General features: G+C 43.5%; 1 protein-coding gene across 1 annotated transcript in view; it reads right to left on the bottom strand.

The window, feature by feature from the left end:
* THSD4 (thrombospondin type 1 domain containing 4) overlaps positions 1-12,804 on the bottom strand; it is a 624,907-nt gene that overhangs the window by 475,529 nt on the left and 136,574 nt on the right. Inside the window, exon 6 of the mRNA XM_070468752.1 lies at positions 9,140-9,242. Within this exon, the coding sequence (XP_070324853.1) occupies positions 9,140-9,242 (103 nt within the window). The remainder of the gene's footprint in view (positions 1-9,139; positions 9,243-12,804) is intronic.

The following is a 12,804-nucleotide window of genomic DNA, read 5'->3' as shown; positions in this document are numbered from 1 at the left end:
CCTTTAGGATTGACTGGTTGGATCTCCTTGCAGTCCAAGGGACTCTCAAGAGTCTTCTCCAACACCACAGTTCAAAATTATCAATTCTTCTGCGCTCAGTCTTCTTTATAGTCCAACTCTCACATCCATACATGACTACTGGAGAAACCATAGCTTTGACTCTGTGGACCTTTCTCATCAAGGTGATAGCTCTGTCTTTTTAATACACTGTCTAGGCTTGTCATAGCTTTTCTTCCAAGGAGCAAGCGTCTTTTAATTTCACGGCTGCAGTCACCATCTGCAGTGATTTTGGAGACTAAGAAAATAAAGTCTGTCACCGTTTCCATTATTTCCCCATCTATTTGCCATGAAGTAGCATGGGACTGGATGTCATGATCTTTGTTTTCTGAATGTTGACTTTTAAGCCAACTTTTTCACTCTCCTCTTTCACTTTTATCAAGAAGCTCTTTAGTTCCTCTTCACTTTCTGCCCTAAGGGTGGTGTCATCTACCTATCTGAGGTTACTGATATTTCTCCCGGCAATCTTGATTCGAACTTGGGCTTCATCCAGTCTGACGTTTCTCATGATGTAATCTGCATATAAGTTAAATAAGCGGGGTGACAATATACAGCCTTGAGGTACTCCTTTCTTGACTTGGAACCAGTCTGTTGTTCCATGTCCAGTTCTAACTGTTGCTTCTTGACCTGCATACAGATTTCTCAGGAGGCAGATAAGGTGGTCTGGTATTCCCATCTCTTTAAAAATTTTCCACAGTTTGTTGTGATCCACACAGTCAAAGGCTGTGGAGTAGTCAATAATGCGGAAGTAGATGTTTTTCTGGAACTCTCTTGCTTTTTCAATGATCCAATGGATGTTGGCAATTTGATCTCTGGTTCCTCTGCCTTTTCTAAATCCAGCTTGAACTTCTGGAAGTTCACAGTTCATGCACTGTTGAAGCCTGGTTTGTGGAATTTTGGGCATTCCTTTGCTAGCATGTGAGATGAGTGCAATTATGCGGTAGTGTGAGCATTCTTTGGCATTGCCTTTCTTTGGGATTGGAGTGAAAACTGACCTTTTCTGGTCCTGGGGCCACTACTAAATTTTCCAAATTTTCTAGCATATTGAGTGCAGCACTTTCACAGAATCGTCTTTTAGATTTGAAATAGCTCAACTGCACTTCTATCACCTCCACTAGCTTTGTTCGTAGGGATGCTTCCAAAGGCCCACTTGATCTAAGGTACACAGATCTAGGCGTACTTTACACACATAATCCCACCCAAGAGTCTGTCCAGGATTACAGAAATCAGCAGGAAAAGAACAACCATTACTAGCCCCCTTCACTTCCTCCTGAGGTCATCCTCAACACAGCATGCCACAGCATGAAGGTACCACAGAACCCCAGCCTTTCTCCCATGTCCCTGCGCAAAAGCGCTGGTCCGTCCAAATTACGTCTGACAATGTGTGGAAGCAGAAAGAACCCACACAGTCACATGCCATGCCTATATAAGGAGGCCTATCTGAAGAAATCTTCAGAAATGTAAACACAAGAAGGAAACAGTGACAATCACAAGTTATAGTCTAATTCCAATAGTCCCTCAAAGGTGTCAAGAAGTCTCATTAAACACAGTTGACAAACCAGGTGGGCATCCTGACTTGTCATGAGTTTCCATCATGGATATCGGTTGTTTTGGGCCATCCCAGACCCATTCTTCCTTCTTTTGGTTCAGCACCTGAATTTCCTTTCTGGGAATCTATTCTCCTCCTCTGCATGTAGCCTTGCTGGGACTGTCAATCAGGACTCCCCCAACCCTTCTATCCCCAGCCAAGTGGTGGGCATGTGGCCTGTGCCAAGCCATAGGGCTCTTATTTCCAGGGCTCTGAGTCTTGGATGGAGAAACCTGTTAAAATGTATCCACTGCAGCAACACCAGCAGCAGGCAAGTAAGTCCATCAGTCCTGTCCACCCAGATCCCTAGGACCCCTTTGTATCTGTCCTTCACCCAACCTGCTCCCACACACTTCCTGTTGATTCTTAGAGCTACTGGATATCCTTCCAACAAAATCTTTTTGTGTTTGACCTAGCCAAAATTGGTGTCTGCTGCTTATGAAAAAAAGAAGAAGAATGCTAACTTACACAGATGTGCAGCTTGCTTCTTCAGATTCTGTACCTAGTTGAGGATTTCCAGGCTCAACTAAGCCCTATGATCCTAAATGATTCCAAAGTGATACTCTGCATATGAGTACATTCTCCCTAAAATCCTCTTGTGGCTCTATGGTCAATAATAAAGAGTATTAAAAAAAAAAAATAGAGTAAGAGAGAGAGAGGCAAACTAGCAAGACTTAGAATAGTTCTATAATGGTGAAATTTATGTTAGCTCTAAATTTTACTTTTAGGAATGAAGACAGAACAGGAAAGAGAATCTAATGAATTTTTAAAGTATCATTTATATACAGTAGAATACATAGATCACAAACGTACAGTTGATGGGTTTCCACAACTACATAAACTTGAGTAACAACCATGCCAATTATGATCTGGAACATGACTATCATTCTACAAAGCTCTATCATGGGCCTTTCCAGCTATTCCTTCCCCATTCCCATAGGCAAACACTGTTCTGATTTCCATCAGTGTTGCCCAAATTTCCCTGTTCTAGAACAAAATATAAATGAAATCAGATAGTGCATAGGCTTGTATCTGGCTTACTCTGGTCAACATAGTGTTTCTGATATTCACCTGGATCATTATATGTATCAGTAGAGTGTTCTTTATTATTGCTGAGTAATACTCCACTGTATAAATGTAACACAGTGTGTTTATTCAGTCTCCTATTGATGAAATAGTTGGGTTGTTTCCAGTTTGAAGCTATCATGAAAAAAGTCGCTGTGAACATTCTTAAATAAATATTTTTTATGGAACTACGATTGCTTTCATTGCTTCTGAATAAATGAATTTTCATTTAATGGTGAAGAAGTTTTGTATTAACAGCATGCAGAGAAACAATATAATTTTTCCAGGAGGGAAAATGGTGCCTATTTTCCACCTTTTTTTCTAGGATAGACTAGGTTTATAGGTACCTTTCTATTAAACCCTTATTCTTCCTTTTTAAGTTTCAGTCTCTCAATCTCCAGAATTCTCATTTCTCTACCATTCTAAACAAACCTTTCTCTTTGCCTTAAATTAAGCTAGTGAACACCCTCAATATGCCTTCTTTATGACAATTTTTAAAAGGAAGAGCAAGCCCTATTCACTGGCTACCCTCTTTTTAAAATTTTTAATTGGAGGATAATTACTTTGTAATATTGTGAAAGTTTCTACCACACATCAACAGGAATCAGCCATAGGCATATCCATGTCCCCTCCCTCTTAATGATCCCTCCCACCTCCCTCCTCACTCCATCCCTCTAGATTCTTCCCAGTTGTTTTCCCAACAGTCTATCCTAGTTTTATTTTCTCAGTTCCCATCCTCCCCTTGATTTCCTGCTGTGTTAAGCTGTGTTCACTGCTTCTCCCCCACCACTCCTTCTTTTACCTTTTCTTAAGAAGAGTTAAACTTTAATTACTCAGATAGTTTCTACAAGGAAAACAGGTATGAAAGACTGGTCTGAAATGCTCACAACTCTACATATCTTTCTCCTGACTTTTATATACATTGAAAGTAGAGATTCTGTAGCCAGATTCTGAGGTTTGTATGTGTCTCTATCACTTACTATCTGGGTGACCTTGGGTAATTATTTAATGATTATCTACTTTGTTTCTTGTGTAAAGTGAGGCTGATAATAGGACTCACTTCACAGGGTTGTTGTAAAGATTAAATGAGTTAGCCTGGTACACAGTAAGTGCTTGCAACTCCTATTATCTCATTTGTCCCTCATTGTGGTGTATGTAATAGAACTTTATAAGCCACAATAGGCTTTATTACTACTAGAGATGATATAAGGCACTATAACACTTTGGTGCCACCTCTTCTCAGGCTCCTTTCATCGTTGGGTCCCTTTCCCCTGCTTCTTTAACGTGGATATACGCCAAACCTCCTTCCTGCATCCCTTGTCCTCGTGATTCTATACTCTCTTGAAGGTCTCCATCAAGTGGCTTTAATTATCACACTAAACACAATGACTTCAAATATAGGTCTACAACCCTAAGATATCTCCCTTAAATACCCCCAACTTTTGCTGGGGTGCTCACTACCATTCATTCTTACTCAACTAATGTATAAAACCAAAATCACTGTTTTGTTTTAGAAAGGGGTTGCTCTCGGGATTTTGCTTTGTCCTCAGTGGAGGTTTAGGTGCTAAGTCATGTTCAACTCTTGCGACCCCACGGACTGTAGCCCTCCAGGCTCCTCTGTCCATGGGATTCTCCAGGCAAGAACACTGGAGTGGGTTGCCGTTTCCCTCTCCAGGGGATCTTCCCAAGTCAGGAATCGAACCTGGGTCTTCTGCACTCCAGGCAGATCCTTCACCAACTGAGCTACAAGGGAAGCCCCTTGTCCTCAATGATACGCTCAAATGCTGAGCAAACATGGCCTTGTCTTGCCAGGTATTCCTAGGCCTGGATAAAAGAGCTTTAGAATGGATCTGTTGGGGGGCAGAAAACTGGAAAACTCCTCTCCTTTCCTTTAGGCCTTCCCTGTCCACTCTGAAAAGTCCATGATGACTATGAACTGTCTGAGCAGGAGGGGCAGGCTGATGGAGGGAGAATTCCAGGAATGAATAAAGTTGCTTGAGTAAAACATAAACATCCTAATCCCACGTCCACTAGCACCTGGCCCTAAGCCTTCCTTCCTCACATCATACAGTTGTGATAATACTGTCCATGTTTATGACAGTCCTTGACCCCCACACCAATGTGGTCTGTGCCAGGGCTAGACTTGCGAGGAGTCAGCAGCACTCCTTGGCGCCAACATTCCATCACTGCCCCTCGGAGCTTTAATCAAGGAGAAGGAATAGTCTAAATGGCTCAGGGCCCTGTAACTGTGAGAAACTCTGTGTCTCCTATAATATTCCCTAGAACCAAATCTACTCTTCTTGCAAGCAGCCTAATAAAAGTCACCCGAACTTACAGAAGGAAGACACACTCAGGGAATTCTCTCGAAGCTTCCTGCCTGTACTAGTCATTAGGGTGGTCACAGATATGTCACTTCTCTTTGAGCACACAGCAGGATGGTACCTCCCTGCTGCCCTTGAAGTTAAACATGATGTGTCACTTGCTTTGGCTAATGAGATGTGAGCAGAAACAACACTGATCACTTCTGGGAGAAGTGTGAAGGATCCATGGGTGATTCATTTCTTCCCTTTCCTTGCCTCAGTGGAAGCAGAAGTTGAGATGTTGCTTCTATCAGCCTGGACCCCTGAATGAGCAGAACACATACTGCATCACCCAGGTGGTCTGAGCAAGAGACAAACTTGTTCTGTTAAGTCAGAAGGACTCAGGGGCTCTTTGTTCCTGCAGCTCAAGATATGCAGTCCTGACAGATACACTGGCCCTGGTCATAACCAGTTGGCAACCTCCAGGTTCTGACTTAGCCTCAATTCTGGCTTTTAGATTTGTGCTCTGTTTAGTTCAGCTCTTGGGGTCATATGATGCATTAAAATGCTAATACAAAGCTGTCCTCTGGTTTATGGATTAAGACTGATACTCACTGAGGTAGAGCCTGCAGTGACCCGGCAAAATTCTAGATTCTAGTTATGAAAACAGGTACAATTTTCTCCAATGCACCAAACAAGACTCTACCTATTAAAGTGTCCTCTTCTAGCTACATTGACCATACAATTTATAGTCCAAAGTGATTTGGAGTGAAGGGGGACGAGGGTGACACATGAACTATCACTATACTGAGTAAACAGGCACACATAGACACTGGAATTCTACTTCTATCGTCTTTACAGTATTAAGTCTATGAGAAAAATTCCTAGAGGCATTATCTTAGGACAGATCACTATATCCAAGAAATGCAGTCAAAGGTCTAAGAAGAAGCATGTGGTGAAATTAATGTGTTTATCAGAGAGTGTACGCTGCTTTTACTATTCTATGTGGCATTGGGCTGAATGAGTGCAGCTGTTCCCCTAAGTAGGCACATGTGAATAGCAACAGACATCCAAACAAAACCAAGAGCTGAACGCAAAATCCAGCCGTAAAATATGAACACCCTGCAGAAACATTAACAGCGTCTTCCTCCCACTGGTCAGCCTGGGAGTCATTTAAGAGGAAAAAGGACAAAATCAAGAAAACAATCTTAGCAGCAAGAAGAACTGTTTAAAGAAAGCCAAAGTAAATGCAGTTTCAGTGACTCTGGGATCCTCTCCTCCTAGGCATGTGAGACACATTAATGTCAGTAAATATTTTTAAAGAATGCTAAATTTTCTAGACAAAGTAACAAACACAGTGCAGAAGATGGTTGATTTCTTTAATCTGCTGCTGCTCTGCACTTTTCTTTTCTTTGTAAAACACCAGCATTCTCACTGGCTCCTTTAAAATTTCAGTGGCTTATGGTGAAGAAGTAGATAATAATTACTGTAGAAGATTCTGTTTTTCTGTCTGTCCCAATTCCCTCTTTCCCACCTCCACTTCCTGGGATGTGGGTTTCCCACCAGAGAGCTAGTCTAACCCAAGGACCACTGCCCTCAACCTAGGCCCTGAACTCACGTCCAGGGATGGGAATATGACCCAAAAAAGATCACAGTGTGGTTTTTCTGAGACCAAAGCCCTCATTAAGCACATTAGTTTACTAGGCTGCCATAAAAAATGACCACAAACTGGGTGGGTTAAAACAACAAAATTTATTCTCTGACAGTTCTGGAGGCTGGGAATTCAAACTCAAGGTGTTGTCAGGGCCTTGCTCTTCTGCAGTCTCTGCGGAAGAATCTTTCTGCTACTCCTCCTGGTTTCTGGCATTTTCCAAAAACCCTTAGTGTTCCCTCACTTGTAGCTGCATCGCTCTAGGCTCCGCCTTGGTGTCACATGGCCATCTTTCCTCTGTCTGTGCCTGGGTGTCCTCCATATGTGTGTCTGTGTCTCTTCTCTTTATATAAGGACACCAGTCGTATTGGATTAAGGGCCCACCCTCATCCAGTATGACCTCTTCTTAACCTGAACCTTAATTACCTGCAAAGACCTTATTTCCAGATAAGTAAATTCATAGGTACCAGGGATAGAAAAATTGGGGGACATAATTCGACCCATAACACTAGATAAGAGAGTCTTCCTTACTGATTGCAAGTTCAAAGCCATGTTAGCCTGTCCATCCACCTGAGAAGTAAGTAAACAGAACAAGAGATGGAGAAAAAGAGAAAAGCAGGCTCCTAATGTTATTGAATCCCTGGAATGCAGCCACATCTAAATCCCAGCCCCTCTCTTGGACTTCCCAGTAACAGGACCAACAAAGTATCTTTCTTGTTTAAATATAGGTAGGCTGGGTTTCCATCACTTACAACCAAGAATTCTAATCAATATATGCACCAGTGAATAATGCTGTACAATGTGAATCCAAATAGTTTGCCATATTTGGATGGGGATGAACAGGTGGACTATACATGAAGAAGACTGGCCATGAGTTGAAACTAAGTGATGGGTATATAGGAGGTTATTATCATATGATTATACTATTCTATCTGTCTTTACATATGTTTGAAATTTTCCAAAATACAAAGTTGAATCAGATGTTAATTACCCCCCTCCTACCTGAGGACTCACAATTAAAGTCCAGCCTGAGACAGGGCAAACGAAAGGACAGAAAAAGTAGAATCATACATAGGCAACAGCCGGCATCCACAGGCAATACTGATAATAGGTGAAAATAGCGGCATGAGTTTTCTTTGTGGGGTGCAAAGAGCTTTTGATACTAGACTTGAGTCTACCAGGCTTGACAGGATCAGGTGGCTGGCAGAGGACCACGTGGCACTAAGCAGAGAGGGTTGGGTGATGTGGCTCCAGCTTCGGGGTAAACAATGGGGACAGCGCATGGCTGGAGGAATTCACCTTGCCTCCCAGTGAACCACGGTAAAGCAGCTGTTACTACCCACAGCCAACAAAAAAGCAAGGATGCAGCTCAGACAAAAGAAAGGGTTACTTCTCCAAGTGCTCACTGCCAAGTACTGTTGCCCTGACATAAGAATATATTTCACGGTTTACAAAGCACTTATGATTCTGTGCCTTAATTTAAGCCAGAGTCACCACCTCTTCTGAGATCCTGCCTCCCTCTTGGATTAGAGTTTCTCAACCCCAGCTGCCCATCAGAATGACTTGTGATCTTAAAAAAAAAAATCTCCACCCCCAGGCTGCACCCCAAATCAATTAAATCACAATCTCTGGGAGTGGCACCCAGGCCTCAGTATTTCTAGAAGGCTCCCCAGTGATTCTAATGGGCAGTGGTCATGAGACCACTTTGAGAATCCAGTCCAAGCTACAGACACTTCTCTGAGACAAATGTGCAGACAAAAATAATTCTGCATCCCATTTCAGAGCAGACATCCACCCTGCCTCCCTCTTCCCGTGGCCTTACACCTAGGCATGACTTCTCACGTGTGGACACAGATTCTGTAACGGAATCAGCACCACTCACTATGGCCCCAAAACCAAAACATAAAACAGAAGCAACATGGCAAAAACTTAATAAAGCCTTTAAAAATGGTCCTCATCAAAACAAAACAAACAGCAAAGGAAAGTGACTCCAAGATCTAGAACAGTACTGACGAGCTCTGAAATGGTTGCCCACCACACTTCCTCTTTGGAAACTGCATTCGAGGCTCCCCCAGCACAAAAGCCAAACAGCTGCCAGTCCTATAACTCTACATGCTCTCTTAAGCCATTATACCAGCCCTTGCAGCAGGAACCAAGGAAAAGGGAAACTACCCTTGCTCACTCCTCACAGGTTTAGCTTGAAGCTCTTGCTTCTACTCATTTCTCCATCCTTGTTCTGTCTCGCTCATCCTGCCATCCTCAGATGCTGCTTGCTCCAATCAAAGCCTCTCCCATCTGACTAATGGTCCAGCTGTCACCTGAGAGCTATTACTACCTTCAGTAAAGACCCCTACCAGCTCCTCCTTGCATGCCACTCTAGCCAGCATCACACCAGCTCCTCCAGCAACAACGAAAAGGCAACAGGGTTGGAGAACAGACAGAACTGATTCCTGTGGACAGGACTGGGGCTACTCTTACCTTCTGCAAATGGTTCCCATTCATAAAAACGGCCCATGAACGGCTTGTTGTTGTAGGATGCACATTGTACCTCCCAGATACTTCTACTGCTTTCTGGACACACCTAATAGAGCAGATATTAAATATGCAATTAGCATCCGTATCTTTTCATGGCCCACGCCAAATCCCATGAGGCCTCACCTCATGTAAATGCCCGTACTTCCCCACTGAAACCTGGGTTTCTAAAAATGTGCTGATCACCTACATCAAACATTTTAAGTGCGATCCCAAAGCTGCACTCCAAGTTTACTAAATCAAATCTTTGGAAGGACACTACATTTTTAACATGCTTCCCATGTTTTTGGAAGTTCCATGTTTATGGAAGTTTTTGCATACCATAATTTGAAAACTACTGACCTAAACCTGCTCTTAACAAGGACGTCTGTTTGCCTCCCTCAGAGAGGCCACCCATTTGCATCTGTTTGACTTTGCTCATGCCATTCGTGTGCATGGGGTACTATTCACAGCGAACACGGACACCACTTTTCCCATGTGCAGCACTATTTTAAGCATGCTAACTAGGGCTTCCCAGGTGGCGCTAGTGGTAAAGAACCTGCCTGCCAGTGCAGGAGATGTAAGACCTACGGGTTCAATCCCTGGGTTGGGAAGATCCCCTGGAACAGGGCATGGCAATCCACTTCAGTATTCTTGCCTAGAGAATCCCATGGACAGAGGAGCCTGGTGGGCTACGTCTACAAGGTCACAAAGAGTTGGATAAGGCTGGGACGACTTAGCATGTATGCACATATTAACTAATTTAATCCTCATGATGACCAATGTTATTGATATTTTTACAGATTTGTTTCTACTAGTGAGCAAACTGAGGCATGAAGCAGTCACACAGCCAGTGAGGGCAGAGGCTGAATTGAACCCCAAGAAGTCTAGTGCCTACCAGGGTGCCTGCCAGTCTAAATTCTCTCTACCGTCTAATACAGGATGGTGCATCTTATTTTGTCTAATTCTCTTCACTATCTACTGCAGGAGATCTGAGCCTTCAGCCTGCAGAAGAACCATTTAGAGAGCTCCTGGGAAGGGCAGACTCGTGGATCCCTCCCTCAAGGATTCAGTGAGTCTGGCGTGAGGTCCAGCAATCTGTAGTTTGTTAATTTATCCAGGTGATTCAGATATACTAGTCTACTCAGGTTTAATATTCAGCTGCTTCTGGCTTATTTCTTTCTTATTTATAAATGGTGAATATGAGTAAAATGGGACATAAATGTGAAATAAGATCAGAATCTCCTATTCAAATTGTGGATAAGGTAGGTTCTACCTTTTTAAACCCAGCACACTCTAAGGTGAAGGGTGTGTGCCTATGTGTGTGTGTCTGTATTTTAATAATCAGACAGGAAAGGAATGCGGCCACTTATATATTTAAAGCCCTGTATAGAGGTCTCTGAAGTAAAGTGCTAATACATTAGATCAAGTCCTACAGGTTTCAAAGGAAATCTACTGTATGTATCAGAAACATCAGGTCTCCTGGAAGATGAGGGAACAGACGGAAGAATGAAACCAGGTGGAAGGAAAAACATCCCCTGCTTGATGAAGGGCAGTGGGGGAGGCTGCTGGGACAAACACGCAGGGTGGTCATAACCCTACTGCAGCCTGAGCCAAACCATATGGAACAAGAAACCATGTGAAGTAGAACATGATGGAATCTGGGCCGGGGGAAGGGGGCCAGGTGGTTGGGCAGGGTGTGCTGAGCTCTGACAATGGGTGAGAAGCTGACAGGCTGGGGAAAGCTGTCTCCAGGGGCTGTGGAAGCCAAGCTGCTGGCGGTCCCGGAACCGTGTAGGCTTCCAGCAAAACCAGCTGCCTCCATGAAGGATTTGGGGTTAAGATGCTTTTTACAAACCTTTGGCCAGAACGAGAGTTCAATTAGGATGAGATCAGCTGGGCAGCTTAGGAGCAGGCACCATCCTTTCAGTGAGAAAGACTAGCTAAGGGGATTGTTAAAAATACAGATTCTCAGGCTTCACCCCAGTGGAGGATAAGGAAGAGGGCCAGGCATATACACTTGGAGTGTCTCCCGTCTGGTGATCCTGGGCCAGCCAGCCTGGCACCAGATTATGCAGCCACAAGTAAGAGCCACTCCCAGGCCTCAATCACACTCCAAATGATTTAACATGCAATCAGAGTGTGACAGCGGAAGAAAAGCAAGTACAACTCCTTTAATTTAAAGATGAGGAAACAGAGGCATGGAGAGATGGGTCACCCTGCCAAACATCCCACAGTGACATAGAGACAGAGCCCAGAATGCTGAACACCCACCCTGGCCATCACTAGAAACTTGAGACCCACTGCTGGGTGGCAGGTTTTCGTAATGGAAAGAGACTAGAACAAATGGGCCAAAAGCCCTGTTCCCCAAATAACCACGCCTACATAAAGCCAAGCTGCTCTGAATGAGACTCCAGCCAGGAGCCACCCTAATTAACCTGGTGGCAGTTACCAGCATCAGAAGCTGTACACCATAAAAACTCAGGCAGGCTGTTTAACCTCTTTATAATTTTATTCTTTTTTTATTTTTGGCTGTGCTGGGTCTTTGCTGCTGTGTGGACTTTTCTCTAGTTGCGGAGAGCTTCCTGGATCAGGGATCAAACTCTTGTCTACTGCCTTGGCAGGCAGATTCTTTACCACTGAGCCACCAGGGAAACCCAGAAGTTTAGCTATTTTTAACATCACCATCACCACTATCATTTGGCAGCAAAATAGTGCCAAAAAGCTGGACCACGAAACAACACATCTTCAGAATCATTTTGAATTATTTGATGCTTGATAATCTAAATGTATATTTCATGACATGGAAAGCAGTCCACAATCTACTAAGTGAAAAAAAGTGATTATGTGTGTGTGTGGTGGCGGGGGAGGTCTGTGTGTGTGGAGAGAGTGAGAGAGATTAAAATGGTTATCCCTGGAAGATGGGTTATAGATGTTTTCTTTTTACAATTAACTCGGTTTATTTGTATTACCTAGTTTTTCTGCAATATTTAACATTTATGTAATACAAATGTATCACTATTGAGCTCTTCCAAATACATAGCCATGCAAAGCTGGAACGGCTCAATACTGTTAACATTTTTGCAGGGTTTTTAATGCTAATGCCTGGTGCTTTTATTATATCCATATGCATCTGCCAAGTCTACCAGCCACCTGTGATAGGTCATTCAGGATACCCTGTCTCAGATCAACAAGTTCTTTATATCTGAGTGTGGCCCCAGCTACCTCCTGAGGCCAGGGTGCTTAAAGTGACTTCTGACCCACAGTGAGAGGTCAGGTGCTAAAACAGCAAATCCACCTGTGGTTACCAGGAAGCAGATGAGCCCAGAAATTGACTATGGTAACCAGTGATCACCTGGCATGGGAAGATGCAGCAGGAGGTTAACAAGGTACCCTGAGAGATGACCCACAGGATGCCAGGTGAGTTGTCAGTGAAAGTCAGAACACTACTTCCTGAGGAGGGGAGAGACCTGGTCCGAAAAATGAAAGCCTCACGGAGTCCAGATATGGAAGTGGGTTATTGAGACAGAATTATGGTACAGGAGAGGAACATAGATGCCTGGGGTGATGATGATGATGATGGTGTTAAGAACAGCTAAATTTTGGGGGCTTCTCTGGTGGCTCAGTGGTAA

This window comes from Odocoileus virginianus, chromosome 6, assembly GCF_023699985.2.
Source record: "Odocoileus virginianus isolate 20LAN1187 ecotype Illinois chromosome 6, Ovbor_1.2, whole genome shotgun sequence".
Classification (NCBI taxonomy): domain Eukaryota; kingdom Metazoa; phylum Chordata; class Mammalia; order Artiodactyla; family Cervidae; genus Odocoileus; species Odocoileus virginianus.
Note: the sequence above shows the minus strand (reverse complement) of the source record. Positions and strands in the feature narration are given on the sequence as shown.